Source organism: Solanum lycopersicum, chromosome 4 (genome assembly GCF_036512215.1).
Source record: "Solanum lycopersicum chromosome 4, SLM_r2.1".
NCBI classification, from domain to species: Eukaryota; Viridiplantae; Streptophyta; class Magnoliopsida; order Solanales; family Solanaceae; genus Solanum; species Solanum lycopersicum.
The window spans coordinates 2,783,000-2,799,617 of record NC_090803.1 but is presented as its reverse complement, the minus strand read 5'-3'; the positions used below and the strand labels follow the sequence as shown (position 1 = coordinate 2,799,617).

General features: G+C 35.0%; 2 protein-coding genes across 3 annotated transcripts; both read right to left on the bottom strand.

Moving 5' to 3' along the window:
• Positions 1-27: 27 nt before the first annotated feature.
• LOC101252679 (chromosome segregation in meiosis protein 3) lies at positions 28-7,095 on the bottom strand. Its single transcript, XM_004236841.5, has 5 exons — positions 6,681-7,095; positions 4,606-4,728; positions 3,178-3,280; positions 1,770-1,879; positions 28-398 (listed from the first exon to the last, which is right to left on the bottom strand). Exons 1-5 carry the CDS (start codon positions 7,026-7,028, stop codon positions 192-194), a joined length of 891 nt encoding a protein of 296 aa, XP_004236889.1. The 5' UTR covers positions 7,029-7,095; the 3' UTR covers positions 28-191.
• Positions 7,096-8,367: 1,272 nt separating this feature from the next.
• LOC101252977 (pyruvate dehydrogenase E1 component subunit beta-3, chloroplastic-like) lies at positions 8,368-13,007 on the bottom strand. Of its 2 annotated transcripts, none has more exons than XM_004236842.5 (4): positions 12,665-13,007; positions 12,333-12,445; positions 11,822-11,865; positions 8,368-9,533 (listed from the first exon to the last, which is right to left on the bottom strand). In XM_004236842.5, exons 1-4 carry the CDS (start codon positions 12,768-12,770, stop codon positions 8,561-8,563), a joined length of 1,236 nt encoding a protein of 411 aa, XP_004236890.1. In that variant the 5' UTR covers positions 12,771-13,007; the 3' UTR covers positions 8,368-8,560. The 2 variants fall into 2 exon arrangements, with proteins under 2 accessions (XP_004236890.1, XP_010319368.1); XM_010321066.4 differs by having other exon boundaries at positions 12,333-12,436; positions 12,665-12,990.
• Between the last annotated feature and the right edge of the window lie 3,611 nt (positions 13,008-16,618).

The window sequence follows — 16,618 nt, the reverse complement described above, 5'->3', positions numbered from 1 at the left end:
ATATGGAAAGCATAACAAAACATAACATCAAGAGCAAAATAATGATTTAGAATTCAGACCAATCTCTTGAGTGTTAACATTAAAGATAAAGGCAATTTTCAGCATTTAATGAAGGGGAAAAAACCCTCATGAACAATTTACAATAAGGATATAGTAATAGTTAGGAACTTCTATGGAACTCTACGTAAAAACTATGTAGACTTGATATGAGCAGTTCGAGCAGCAGCTCTCTGCAATGCCTTCAACTTATTAGCCTCCATCCGAGCTCTTTGTTCTTCCGAGATGTTAATAACCCCAGAACTTTTTGCGACATTATCTGGAGCCTGATTTACTGTATCTTTCTCTGCAGAAGATGCATCAGCAGCAACAATATTGTGATTGGATGGTTGAGATGGCTCCTGGGAAATACACAAAATGATATGGTTAAAACGTAAAATATCTGCTGCAGTAGTCAAGAAAAGGATGCCAGCAAGTAATAATAGGTTGTAACTGATGTTTGTGTCAAATCTTACCAGTGTGGCATACGCAACTAAAAGTTACACAAGGATAGTAGTCACTAGCCAAATAGGTGAGATCCATTCATCAAGCAAGTTCTCTGTATATGAGAGTATGATTGGAAGTTCTTTGATAGTTTTCGGTTTCTTAAATAATTAATTCAAACACAATAAGTGTATCAAAAATGTTTCTGAAATAGCAATCATCCTAACAAACTTCTCCGAGAAATACGTCCAAGAAGTTATCTCCTCAAGCTTCAACAAGTTAAAAACTTCAAATTCGAGGAGCACTCCCTTGGATACACCCTGAAGAGCAAGTGATTTCCTGGTTTCTGTGAATCAAGCTTGATATTTTCCTTAAGCTAGCTAGAGGAATAACCATAATCTACTCTCTGGTGTTCAGATAGCTTGAGATGGGTATACACAAGAAATCATTACAATGAATTGATTGAATCCCCTATTGTTGCACTACCCCCTTTGACGACCTATATGACAATTCCTCTGATGGCACATGGAGAGGCTAACTAGGGCGGGTAAATTGTTCTAAGGGCTGGGTTGATTTTGGTCTCAGCATATGCAACTTGCATTCCAGGTCTATTCAGGAAGCACACATTGTACCAACTGCATATAATTTCATAACAAGGGAACAAGGAAAATAAATAGACAAGGAAAGGGTTAGTTTATCAGAGCAGGGGTGATTCAATATAAAGGGCTGCTGCATCTAATTTTGGGTGTTACGATGGAAATTTTATCCCATAGAGTTCCAAGGGCATTGATATAGTCCTGGAAGAAAAATCTGACCTCATTAAGTTGGCATAACTTTCAAAGCATAAGTGTACGCTCTCCAATGTGTAGTTCAAATTGTGTTAACTTGGAGTAGATGTAGCACAAGCACATCAAATGCACATTGTCAACTGTTTCATTCTCTCAAAATATTTCAAGAACATTATGTTTTTATTTCCTTTTGGGGGGGATGACAGATAATAAATTGGTGATCCAAACACAAGGTGACAACTTTGCAAGTAGTTGTGACCTAAGCAATGCAGTTAACAAAATGTAAGAAAGCATAATAGTAGTTGTGACCTAAGCAATGCAGTTAACAAAATGTAAGAAAGCATAATAGTACCATTGCATGCTTTGTAGTAGGGAACAATGAACAGTAATTAGATGTAAAAATTGGGGTTAAATATGCCAGAAAAAGTAAACACTTCAATTTTATTTTTGAAAGTAAGACAAACACTGACATAAATATGTTGGAAGTTCCATTATGGTTACCTCAATTGCCTTCTCCCACATATCATTAAGCATGATTTCTTGATCATCTTTAGGATTTGCATTTTGCATTGAATCTTCTGGATAATCAGTTGGTTCTGAGTCCTTGAATTCTGCATACAAATACAGCAGAGAAGCAATTTCTGATTTCAAATCCAAGCATTCATAAGTAGAAGAGCAAATTTTGTTTACGGATGACACATCATGATTTCTCCTTTGCTATTCACAGAATCAATAAAAAGTGCACTTGAAAGTCAACATCATGATGGCAAATGACTACCAGCATATAGGCATGTCACATTCTGTAGAAAAAATATTACTTAGTTTTGAAGACAAAAATACGTATCTTCTCGAACTCTACATGATCAATGACAGTACTTGTTCATCAAAATAGTTCTTCAATGATTAAAACTATGTTGCTCAAACCCTCCAAAAATCTTGTTGCACCTGGGTCGGTTCCTTCAAAAATGCAATACTTTTGGAGGATCCGACACGCATCCATGACGTTTTTGAAGAGTACGAGCAACATAGGTTTTAAGAGAAGGGGCTAATATATGTGCTCATTAGACGTTGAATTTTAAAAACAAGAATCCCAAGCTGGTTTTAAAACTGTATAACCTAAATAACAATTTGTTAGTGATATTTAACAAGACAGCTCTTGATTATTAAGTTCAACTTTTAGCCTAAATGTTTCAATCCCAAATAGTATGCAATCTTACATAATTAACTTATCATAGACACATTTCATGAAAGACAACTGACAGTACAAGTCTGTAGGATTTTTAATAGGCCTTTACCCCAAGAAAACAATAAAGAAGAGGAATCATGTAGTGTAATAGATGAGGATTAATACATAGAACTACTACAATTGAAACTTAAGAGAGTTAAAGTAAAATGAAGCATTCTGCAATAAAAGAATTAGAATTCACATTTGATATATGTTAATTTAATGTCTTAAAATTACCAGACAGCTACATTTCTTTTTTCTGATTTAAGCGGGTAGCCATTTAGACAATATTTAGAATTTGGATGAAGTTGACAAAGAGTATTCGGAAGTTGAAGTTGGAAAAGAATACTTTGAAGTTGAGGTTGTGTTTGGACATAACTTGACTTGGATAATGTTTGTATAAGTTGAAAGTTTGTGAATAGAAACCATTATTTCACTTGAAATACTCCTTAAACCATTATTATAGTTAAAGTAATCTAAACTACTGAAATTGTCGTACTTTCTAACTTTATATATGCATTGTGATACAAAAGCAAAGAGTGATGGAAAAAATTCAATGGAAGTTCAGCATTTTATCAGTAATTTGTTAGTCGTTGGTAGTCATATATTGCTTCTTTTCAAACGAAAAGTAATTTGAGATTAGAAATAAGAATACTTAAAGAATAGGAACTGATGGAGATGTACCCTGTTGATTTATTTCTTGTTCTTGTTCTTGTCCTTGTGGCTCATACAGCTTTGCAGGATCCACCCCATCAGCAACCCTGTCTCGGAGTCCTCTCATGCATAACTGTTTTCAAAGAAAAAGAAACCCTAGTAAGCTTGATAAGTAAAATATTAAACCTTTCATATTTGTTTTATGTGTTCAGCAAAGGTCACACAATTCACAATATTGCAATCATCATATATTGGGGAAGATGACTTGTTGCAGGAAATGGACAGAGATATATCTGGTTAAAAGTTAGCTATGAAATCTGTGTTGATTGAATATAAAGCTCATGTAACAGGCTTTCCACAACAGAATGCCTAGGTTCAGTTCTTATGCCAATCAAATTGTGAAGAAATTCTAAAGGATGATTTTGCACTTAACACTCATAAACATATGTGAAGTTGTGACCCCTATTTATCCTGCTTTTATCTTGCATAGTGTCTAAAGGGTTATAATGTTCTATTTTTCTTACAGGCTGTAGGATGCAGCTGAATGATCTGCTAAGCAAGATATACCCCAAAATGGCATGACTGTGTCTCAAGGAGGCCTTGCTAGGATAACATGAGACCAGAACATCGGAGGACTTTTAAGTGATGAAGTGATTTTTTCAGGGATTGAAGGATGGTATTGCACATTATCAAATTATTACTTCAAAAATGCTGTTGATATATCACTTGTCATGGTCTTATACCAAAACAGATAGTATATGGCACAAGAAGCCACTAATGCAAAGGAGATGAACACCACATAAAGTGCCATGATAACAAACTTACCACTATTAAGCATGTAAAGAGAGTTGACAAGCAGGAAAAAATGAGTCTTACCAGACGGCCTTGTGGATCAAATGTACTATAATGAGATCTTTTGTAGATTATACCAAAGAGATTCAAGTTAAGAAATTGAAGTTTGTATATGCAAAAAACTACAACAGAATAGCAGTTATTTTTAGGGTTGTCCACCTAAAACAGTAATTACCTCTTATTCTTACATGACAGAGAAGATGCAGATGATTAAGTAAGATATTGTCAAATTTACTAAATACAGATACATTCTACTTCTCAAGACATCATGAAAGTATAGCAAAATAGATCTAGCATCTCGTTGACTTAGGGTTAAAGATCATCGTCGGTATTTTATTTTTAAGACTGGCTATTTCATTTAGACATGTTTAAAGGGTCTCCATTCTCCAACAGCCTTCTCCCTGTATTCCACTTAATCATGCTGGAATTTAGCTCTAGTGATAGCCTCTCTCCACTACCCAGAGAAAAAAGAAGTTTGCGGATGCATTGGCAACACTGGCCTCCATGCGAAATAATATATTTTTAAATTGAAAGATAGCACACATTTCATGACAAGTATATCTAACACAATTGGAATATCAAAGCTGGGGAAGTGAAACCAGTTACCTTGACTCTCTTTGAGCCACCAAGCTTTTCCACCTTATGTATGAACTGATCAAATGAGTAATAAGGAAGCAAACCCGCATGCCATTCAGCATATAAGCCAAGTAGGTGACCCAAATCAGCAACCTGCACCCCGGTAAGCTTGCATTATAAACAAATCACTCTGATGCTGGAGTACCACTAGTATAAGTACCTAATAAGCTTCCAAAATTGTTCATTTTAAAGCAAGAGTACAACTAAAAGAACTGTGTACCCTTAACCAAAATGATGGACTGAAGCATTATAACAAACACCATCTTCATGCAAACAATCAAACCTGCCATCTTAAAAGAGGCACAAGATGAATGATTGTGTACTTGTCTTTCCAACTTACAAGTAATACTGAGAAAATAAATTTACTTACTGCCACGAAATGTTTCAAGGAAAATAGAATTAATACTATATTGGTTGTCCCTTGGTTAATGAGAGGAAAAAAAGTGGCTTACTACAATGACATTGTCAAAAACATCACTAGTAGAATTAGAGGTTGGCACTCTATAAACTTTTATCACGTGATAGTAGAGCAATCTTTATCAGATATGTCCTCTTAGCTCTACCTTTTCATCTTCTCAGTGTTGTTGACCCTCCAAAATTGACTTTGGAATTTATTGAAAAAACTTTAGCTGGGTTCTTTTGGTCTGGCCAAGAAACTGGTAGCAAGCACCATTGGATTGAAGACATTTGCATTGCTATTAAATTTGAACAGTGGTGGAAGCTCAGAAACTCTAAATCTCTTTGAAGTGATTTCATGAAAACAAAAAACTGGAATAATCAACATCCTCTTGATGTCCAATGGATGAAAGGTAACTCTCTATAATGGAAATATCTTTGTGGGGTCAAACACAATATTGAGAAATTTATTTATTGGAAACAAGGGAAAGGGTATGTGTCCTTCTGGTTTGATAATTGGTCTAGCTTGGACCCTCTTACATCATCTGCTCCCTAATGATAGTGAACAAAGTCAAATAAAGCTCAATTCGGTGTTTAAGAATGGAGTTTGGCACTGGGATGCTCTGCAATATCAACTGTCCACAGAATATAAGAATAGGATCAGCAGCTTGAGTATCAATCTGAACAGCAACAAGGATGATCTTGCTATCTGGACTGGAATCTCTACCAGGATATCTAGCACCAGTTCAGCCTGCTAAGATAACTTGGAATGTTTTTGCATGACCTATGGCAATTGGACACAGACACAACTCTCTTAAAATTCTATTGCTCATGACCTATGGGAATTGGACACAGACACAACTCTCTTAAAATTTTATTGCTCAACTGGTGGAACTTGAAGACTAAAAATCCCATTGCAGCCTTTATAACTAAAGCTTATAATTTGTTGGGAACTACGGAGAGCAACGTGCAACAACAAATTTGAGGTGAAAGGCATTCAATTTACAGAACCAAAACTAACACTGTTTGTACAATGTTGCAGGTTACACAAAAGAAATTTGGTAAAGCAAGGATAGGTGAAAACTGGAATAGCCTATGTTAGGTGTTTGATGCAGATATCCACGAAAGAACTACTATCATGGTCAAATGGCTCATCCTCCTGAGATATCTATAAAGCTTAAAAGTGATGGAAGTTGCATTATGGAAGATGTGGCAGTGGAGGAATAATCAGAGACAGCCAAGGCACCATTATTTTTGCTTACTCAATGAACTTGGGTCAAGGAACTAGTGACATGGCTGCAGCGCAAGCTTTACTCTGTGAATTCAAATGATTGTGTTAACAGAGGCTACAACAGAGGATGGGCGAAAACAGACTCTCTAATACTCACCAAATGCATCAAGAGATAATGGCACTCTGATAAAAGACTTGCAGAAGTTAGTTGAAGAACATGGATTCACTATCAGTCATAAAAAAAGGAATATCATCTACTTGCAGTTTGACTACACAAATGCAAAATAAATACAACAAAAAGGAACAAAATCAAAGGAAGAGCATATACATACAGCAAACAAAATTTGTACTTCATTAAATCAAAAGATCTAGTCTCAGAGACAGCGGATGCAGTAACTTATTTAAAAGTACAAAGTACCTCATGACCGCGACCACGATATTTGAAACCACGAGGAAAATGACGGAGAACGTATCCAAGTCCTTTATCAGAGAGAAGGATCTCCGGTGTTAGCTTAGGCATTGACCTCGGGACTTTCTTAGGCTTAGAAGCAGAAGATCCGGCAACGTCACTGGCACCCCCACCGGCAACAGAACTGTCGCCGGCGTCGGATACGGTCTTTGAAGCATACTTCGTCGTATTAGGATTAGATTTGTCTGAACTGCTTGGATTGGACGGACAATCTCTTGACCAGTGACCTGGACGACCGCACTTGTAGCAACCTGTAGGCGCTGAACTGCCGTTACCGCCACCGCCGGATTTCTCCATTTTCTGGGTTTTTGCTCCCTCTCGTCGAGATTTAGAAGGTTTTTCTGTTGTTTGGCGGGAAATAATGGAGGGAAACTTTGAGATAAAGTTTTATTTTATTTTTCTGTAAAAAAAAATATATAATATGAATTAACTATTTTTAGATTAATAAAAAAAATATCAAGATTATATGAGTAAGAAGTAATTGAGAAAAATACTAAATTTATTTGTTTATTGACTAAAAAAAACTAAATTAGTAATAAATATATATTCTTTTAATTGTGTTTTGCAAATGAAAACTAAACTTATATCTAAAATATGAATTTATTTTTAAAAAAAAAACATGTTAAGACTAATATAATAGAAAATTACGCAGTTTAGCAAACTTATACCAGTTAATTAGTCGTCATAGCATTAATTTATTGTAATTACCACTCGGAACTAACATTAACCATTAATTACGTGAACTAATTTCGAGTTTGTATAATTAGTCACGTTTGTATAATTCGCAACTAACAAATTTTCGTTTGATTTGTATTTGTATATGACGATGATTTCCTTTGATTTTTCAATTTTATCACCTTATACATTCAAAATATTTTTAGTATAACTTTTTAAAATTTGTATAAACGAATAGTTTTTTGAATGTTGTGTATTATAATTTATATAATGTAATTTGTAAAATATTATTGTATAATTGTTCAAAGTTCATTTGTTTATGTTTCTATCAATTCATTATTTCCAATTTTAATATATTTGTATAAATCATGTTTCGTATTATTCAATTATACAAACACATACATATATATACCAATTACACATATACAATTATCTAATCACTATACATGTACAATTCATTTATCTCCCATTCTTTGCCCTCTCTCGCTCGCGTCTCTGCTTCCTCTCCCAATCTCGCCATTCTCCTCCCTATAACTTGTAGCTACGAATTGTAATTAGCAAACTATAACTATGGTGCGTAATTAAGCTATTTTTAGACGACTATATGTGAAAGTTTCTTATAAAAAAAATATCAAAATTAAGCGCAAATTATATGATACACTATCTCTATAGGATATACATTCTCTGTATCATAAAGCTTTTTATACCCCTCTCGAAGAACATATCAACATACTTATGAGGTCATCTCAAGAATTTTTAAAAAAATGACAACTTTTTCACCATCAGTGATACGAAATTAATGTTCATTTCTTATCATGATATCAGAGTCAGACTCATTAAACTGTTGGTTTATTAGGAGTCTAAAATAATCAAATATATATAACACCATAATGCCACAACCAAAACAAAACTGGAAAAACACATCCTGTCATATGATATTTAAATGTAAGACAACTCCAGCTTTAATTTATAAAATAGAATAGAGCTAAACTTTTAATGAGAAAAAACAATGATAATGTTCCCAGGAAGTCTTGTTACCTTAACAAAACAATAAAAATCCAAATACTATTTTGGTGCAGGTAGACAACAATGGACCAATCATCTCACCTTAACTAGAAAATGTAAGTTCCAAAAACTACGATGTCTAGTAACAATCACTGGCAGAGCTGTTCTACTGCAGTAACAATCTGGGGAGGTTGGACAACGGTCCAGTTCTCTAACGTCCCAGCATATGGCGTTGGCACATCCTGTGAGGACAGACATATGATTGGGGCATCGAGATAGTCATGGAAGTTCTCGGTTATAGCAGCTGTCAAGCTGGCACCAATACCTCCTGTACGCATACATTCCTCGACAATGAGGACGCGATGAGTCTTCTTCACTGAATTCCCGATGGTGTGAAGGTCAAACGGTTTCAGTGACCTGATATCAATGACCTCGGGATCATAACCCTTGTTCACGAGTGTCTTAGCAGCTTGCATGACATGATACCTCATCCTGGAATAAGTTAGAATGGTAACATGCTCACCAGGGCGTACCATCTCTGCTTCTTCAAGATTCAACACATACTCTTCGTCTGGAATTCTCTCCTTGAGGTTGTAGAGCAAAACATGCTCAAAAAGAATCACAGGGTTATCACTTCTGATAGCAGCCTTCATCAAGCCCTTGGCGTTGTAGGGGGTTGAACAGGCAACCATTTGGATTCCAGGAATTGACTGGAAATATGACTCAAGGCGTTGAGAGTGCTCCGCTCCAAGCTGTCGACCAACTCCACCAGGACCTCGGATGACGACTGGTATCTTAAACTGGCCACCAGATGTGTAGTGGAGCATACCGCAGTTGTTAGATATTTGATTAAAGGCTAGAAGAAGAAATCCCATGTTCATTCCCTCAATAACTGGACGCAAACCGGTCATTGCAGCTCCAATGCCCATACCAGTGAAAGAGTTCTCAGCAATGGGAGTGTCAAGAACCCTGAGATCACCATATTTTGGGGCAAGGCCTTTAGTCACCTTGTACGAACCTCCATAATGACCGACATCTTCACCCATTACACAAACAGCGGGATCCCTGTCCATTTCTTCTTCAAGACCTTCACGGAGGGCCTCAAAGAGCAATAGTTCATGCCTAAATATGCACATTCAAACACCTAAGTGATGCGATCCAGTAACAAGAAATCCAGATAAATTAACAATCAGGTAAACAAGCAATTGGGCAGTAATTGATATGGTTCCCACAACAATAGACAATTTTAAAAAAGAGAGAGAGAGAGAGAGAGAGAAGAGAAAACAGTGCATATCCAACCAAACAACAGAGACCTATTCAATAATATATGTTTAATGATTAGGCAAGCACCATTACAGAATAAATTTAGAACCACGGACATAATCTATCCCCAATAATTAGGAATAACCCATCAAGGAAGCACCAGCTAACCCAAATATATCCATAGATACTGTTGGTTATGAGTCTTATGACCACCATCAAACTTCACGAGCTCTTCAGTCCTTAAGTAACAGAAACACCTCGAATCCCACAGCATGAATCTTATGCATTAGGAAGAGAATGAATAAGAGCCTCTTTACTAGCTTTTGGTAGCCCTAATATTTCATGTAATTAGAACCTTAGAACCCAAGAAAGCAGAAAACAAAATCAAAGTCTCAGAGAGCTTGAAGTAGGAAAGGAAGCCAAATTTCCTATAAAGGATGTAACCTTACTCTTGAACAACTCCTATATAGAAAGCTTGACAAGAGTACAAGGACATCAAAAGAACGACAAGATGACAATCTTCACAGGGATCTCTGATGTTAAAGTATAAGATTGCTTAAACAGCTATAGTGAAAATTTAGATCATGACTTTCTCAGAGGAGCAAGTGCAAGGAAAAGAATCGACAACAATAAGTGCATCCACTTCGGATAACATCTCCTCTGTTATACACTTGAGGGATATTAACTAACATTATAGATTTACAAATACAAACCTTTGCTGCAACTCGGTGTTTTCCATAAAACTGAATTTTAGTTCTCACCCCAACTATCACATGTTTGTGTTATATTAACAGCCAAGATTCAAAGGTAAATCTCTGATTTCTTTGTAAGGTTTAAAATTAAACTAGGGTTGACAAACATTATTAGTAAGGGCCCCAGTGAATCAATATAAAGTTGAAGAGAATTTGTCTATCAATAACAAAGATAAGAGCTCTGTTGTTTCTCTTTGGGATCGTATTATGGTACTCCTCTCTTCTTTTTGTTTGTGAGTCACATGACAAGTTCCAATCAGAAAGCAGTAAAATGGAGTGCAGGGTAGGCTGCATTCTGAGAATTCAATACAGTTATGTGTGCCTCTTTGGCAGATCTTTGGCGTATATGAAATTAAATAATGACACAATCTAAGATTTCATCAGTTCCTTACAAGCTAGAAATACAAATTGATCTTTGTAATTGTTGTATAGTTTCAGGAACATCTTAGGTTTATTTTTTCTTTTCGATATTCAATCTCTTAGAGATGGAAATAACTTCAACAAAATACTTCAAAAAATTTCACGGCAAATAAAAACCTTGTAAATTTGGAGCAAATAGTAGATGAAAAAACGGAAGTACCACAAGAAAAAAAGAGAGATAGACACGACTAATACCCTTATAACTCTTTTCTTAAAAGTCCATGGGAGACTTTCTTGGCTGAAAAAGAAGATTCACTTAAAAGTATGCTTTTCCTATCTGTGTATGCCTGCTTTTTGTTGGAAACAGAGGTTGAGCTTTTATTCATCATGTAGCCCTTCCTTTATTTTTTAAATTACCCCCCCCCCCGCACCGTACTAATCCAAATACAAAAAATCATATCATTCCCACCATCATTCTCCTTACTTTGTCTCCACTATCACAATGCAGAACAAAGAGGAAAATTAGACATGTTCATTGCAGGATGAACTAACATCATCTGAAGCAAAACAGCAAAACAGAGGTTGAGCTTTTATTCATCATGTAGCCCTTCCTTTATTTTTTAAATTACCCCCCTCCCCCCCCCCCCCGCACCGTACTAATCCAAATACAAAAAATCATATCATTCCCACCATCACTCCTTACTTTGTCTCCGCTATCACAATGCAGAACAAAGAGGAAAATTAGACATGTTCATTGCAGGATGAACTAACATCATCTGAAGCAAAACAGCAAATGCTATTATTTTTTCTATTCCCTTCAAGAACACCGTCAAGATTATCAGCTTCCACTAAATCTTTTCAAGCCAAGAGAACTACACCTTGGACATGAAGTTTCACAAAACAAGTGATGATTAGAGACCTAGAAGACAAACATTACGAGAGACAAATGAAGTGGCAACTACAAGAAAGCAATTTGAACTGTAGAGATATGTATGCATTGTATGTGTGTACAACTCAGAAGAGAAGTAAATATACCCTGGCTTTGATGAAGTAGAAGCTGCAGCAGTATCTTCTTTAGTCTGTAAAAGAATTAAAGAGACATTTTGCAATAAGTTTGCACATGTTTGGAGTGATCATCATAAATGATTAAAGTGTGTGGTTCATGGTATATAAAATATTCAGCCACAAAACACCAAATCTCAAAGTCTAAAACAATAACATTTACTCAATTTGTTTTTGCTATGTACTTCACTTTTTTGAAAAGTCCGTTTAAAAAAGAATGGATCTTTCCTACTTTTTAGCAACTCTTTAATTTAACTTTCCGTAAGACCAAAAAGATTAAAAGACATTTTGATAGATTCTACATATCTTTAATTTAAGGACACAATATTCAAAAGTATTTTTAGTTTTTAATACTACGTGCAGGTTAAAACCAGACAAACAAATTGAAATCGATGATGTACCAGTTTCTGCACATTTCTGCCAGTATATGATTATATGCATACATAAATACACAATCTTAAATAGGGAGTAAAAGAATACTAACAGCAACAGCATTAGTAATTAATTGTTCAGCTCTTCCTCCACGTCCATTCAAACCATAGCTCAAACCCCCATCAGATCTAACCACAAAAGTCCTTCCTTTCCTCTCTGCACCAACTACACAAACAACATGCATCAAAATCAAACCATAAAATTCCATCAAATGATTGAAATTATGACTAAATGAAATACACAAAAATCTTTACCACAGATCAAAAACAACCCAAAAGACACAAAGATCAGATAAACCAAGAATAAAAAAATAACACAAATTTAAGCAATTCTAACAGAACCCCATTTCAAATACTAGCTAAAGATTCAAACTTTACAACAAACCTGACAAAGATCTGCGAGAATTGGAGAAAAATGTCTTCTTGGTGTCCAAAGAACTGGCTGAGGTTAGTGCAGTAGCAGCACCAATTCCTTGTATAATAGCAGCCATCTAGAAAACCCCACGAAGAAAAATGGATTCTTGATTCAAATAAATGAAGAGAAAATGCAGTATAATAATGAGGGAGATGAAGAATCAAATATATATGCACACAAAATAGGTGAAAAGTTGGTTTGTTATAATAAAGAAAAAACGAATTCGGGCGGAGAGAACAAAGTGCAGATGGTGTTTGACAAGAACTAAGTGAACACCCCCACCCCACCCCACCCCCAAAAATATTTAAGGCCCAAAAAAAATCTATTTAGTATAGTATATAATAGGGCAACTTTCACATATAGCAAACAAAAAATTCATATTTGTATGATATAACAAACTTTGCATAATTGCGCTCCATAGCAAACATAAAACTGTATAATTTGCTATACATATATAATTGTATAATTCGCTGGCCTAAATTGTATATTTCGCTGCAATTGTATAATTTGTTTTGCATACAGTTGAATCGAATTAAAATGTATCTATATTGCATAATTATAAGTGTATAGCAAGAAGATATATGTTTTTCTCGCTTTATACAAAAACAGAAGCACAATGTATACACTTTTGTTGTATAAAGCTAAAGAAAATTGTATTTCACTGCAATTGTATAATTCGTTGGTCTTTTCCTATGCAATATTTGAAGTAAAATGTTTGTAAATTGTATAATTAAGTGTATAACACGAAGATATACATTTTTGCATATGTATATATAATTTTCTCTCGCTTTATACAAAACAAAAACATAATTATGCACTTCTGTGTATAAAGCGAGAGAGGCGAGCGAGATTTTTGGGAGAGAGACGCTGGCAAATTTTAGCTAATGTTTGCTATGGAGCACAGTTAAATCAAACCCTAGCTATTCCATTTAATTTAGGTTATTAGTTTGTTATTATATACAATTTTCCCTATATAATATATATTAATTAAAAAAAATCAAATCTTTTAACATTTTTTTTGACAGAAAATTGGTAGAGAGAGGAGTGAGTAAGTTGATATGAAATTAAATCATATATTTGTATTCTCATAATTTGTATTTATTTTTTCTATATGTAAAATTAAATTGTGTTTCTCACTAGTATATTTTCTAATTTCAATTCAAAAAATTTAAATAGTAAGTTATTTTTATGTCATATTTGATTGATTCATATTTTAGAAGGTGAATCTTTTTGTATTTGGTTCTTTTTAATCAAAAAATTTCTAAGGTAAATATTGCAATATTTAAAACTTATATGTGATCACTCCTTTACAATTTGGACTTAAAATTCTATTATTATTTTTTTACATTAGAGAGTTTAATATTTTGATTTTAGACGTAGTGTGTGTTTTCTTTTTTCTTTTTAGCTTGATCTTTGCTTGTATTTCTTTACTGTCTGTTTGTGTAAAGTGAGAATGTACTCGACATATTTGTTAAAATCATAATTCATTCGGTCCAATGAGAGTTAGGGGTAATGTGATATCTCCAAAATATACGATTTTGTTTTTCTTGTATGATTCATTGTCTATTTAATTTTATAATTGATGTATTCATTTTATTTTATATGTTGTCCTTGAATGTTTATGATGATTGGGCTAGAATTGCCTTTTATGTGATACCTCAAAATTAGGTCTAAAAAAAATTACTAAAATACCTGAAGCAGTCAATCATACGACAGGCTTCACAGACCATGATATGGACCTCGATCCATCGACCTGCCTGCGGTGATGAGTTGAGATCACTCGTGCCCTATCACCAGACTACGAGATCCTTTAAGGCTGTGGTCTTGATGACTGGCCGTGGGGGTGCCCGTGTAGAATAGGCAGTAGCCCCCTTCTTAGGCAACCTTAGACCCTCTCACCTAAGTCAGGACCACAAGGGCCTTCACGGTCTGTGGTCCTGATGACGGGTCATGGTGGCGTATGTGAAGACCATCTAGTAGACCAGGTCTCAAGACTTCATCCCAAGTGAGGATTATGTGGACCTTCACGATCTGTGGTCCCTCACATGGACCGTGGTAGGGCTCGTGAAGAAGAATCCTAGAACTAGTAGCCATTGACCACAAACCACGACCCACTTCACTGTCTGTGGTCCCTTTCATGGTCCATGAAAGTGATTATGGTCGGTCCTGCCTGCAGTTTAAGTCTTGGGTCTTTTGGTCTTTTTCTTTTCATTAAACCCATAAATTACGTCGTTTTAACCTTAAATTATATGGTTTTGATTAGTTTTATCCTAGAAACATAACCAGAACTTAACTAAGTCAGATCTTTCATATAAAACTTGGAAAATCAGAGCTTGAAAGAAATAAAAGGTCGAGCAACCCTAACTCAAGAATGCAACAAGTTTTCATCAGTTTCAGCCTCGAAATTGAAAGACTTCTTCGTGGAATTCGTCATCAGGCATGTGGGATTTCACTAGTGGGTTCCTTTCGCCCATTAGGTCCCTAATATTCAGTAGATTCGAGATTCCCAACTATTATCTAGACCTAGGGTTTTTAGAACCTCAGTAGATTTTCATGAATTAGTTATTTAAATGTTCCAAATCAGATTATCATGTTATTACTTGGTTTCTTGCGTGAATTTCAGATCCTTAGCTATGTTGTTCTTTAGTTCTTGAATCAAGACATACTTGCTAGGGCAGGTATTTCAGTCATTTAGATATACATTCCTCAATTTTTGAATATATCGTTATCAGTATAATAATGTTGCATTCTCAGTTGCATGTCAGTTTTGATCTATCATGTATATTATAAAATTTCAGTCTTAATCTGTTAAACATTTAATCTATTTGGAGTAGCATAATATCAATCTGGACTAGGGTCAGTCACCCATATAGTCCAGAACTACGAGCCACGTAAGTTGTAAGTCCCCTTTACATGCATCAGTTTAGTGATCACGCCAACATGCCTTTGTACCTTTGGTCGGGTATATGGGGCATATACATCGGATTTCATATTAAGCTCACGTGATTTTATTGTCGGTTATTAGTAGGCTCTATTACATTGCCACATTTTTGGTATAATCAGTATATGACCTCAGTATGTTATCATTTGGTCATTGCATTTAGTTAGCATTAACATTCAATATTTATATCATGTTCAGATTATACTTCTGCTTTAATGCTTGTTCAATTACATGTTTATTTCAGCTCTACTCTATCTTGCTTGCTCAGAACCTTTCAAGTAGTGAAGCATACTTTACAGTATATCTTCTCGTGATGTAGGTTCAGGTTCTCATCAGTCAAATCACGCTTAGATTGATTTCTGATCTCCAGTTCAGCAGCATCAGTAGTGAGTCCTTCGAGGGCAATAGTCACAATACATTTAAGTTTTTAGTGGTCTTTTAGTTTCAGTTTTTGCTAGACTTAACTTGGCATGTCTTGACACTTCTAGTCAGTTTAGAAGCTTATTTCAGACATAGTATAGTTCCAGTTTAGTATTTGAGTTCAGTTTGATTTATTCAGCTTAGTATATGGGTATTCCCCGTCATTCAGATTGACTTCAAGTTTTAAGCTTTCGCACCAATTTATTATTTCTAGTATGCTTATGATTATGTTAGCAGAGTTAGCTTGAAGTTACTTGTGATCTTAGGTGTTGTGTCCGCGTCTCAAAATAGCTCGGAGTGTGGCATTTTTTATTTGGCTCTCGACAATACGTTAATTTAAAGCCATCATCCACAATCGAAATGGACGGTTTAACCAGAGTTATCCTTATACTTATGATGTGTTGTTGTTGTGCACGGTAGAAAGATTGGGCTAGAGTTATTCCCTATAGTTTCAAATTTTTTTGTCGTGTATTGTAGTAGTATATTGGTTTGCATATCATCATTTTATCTTCTTTTTAAGTGACTTACATCTTTTCTACATTTTATATATTATTTCTCCTTGA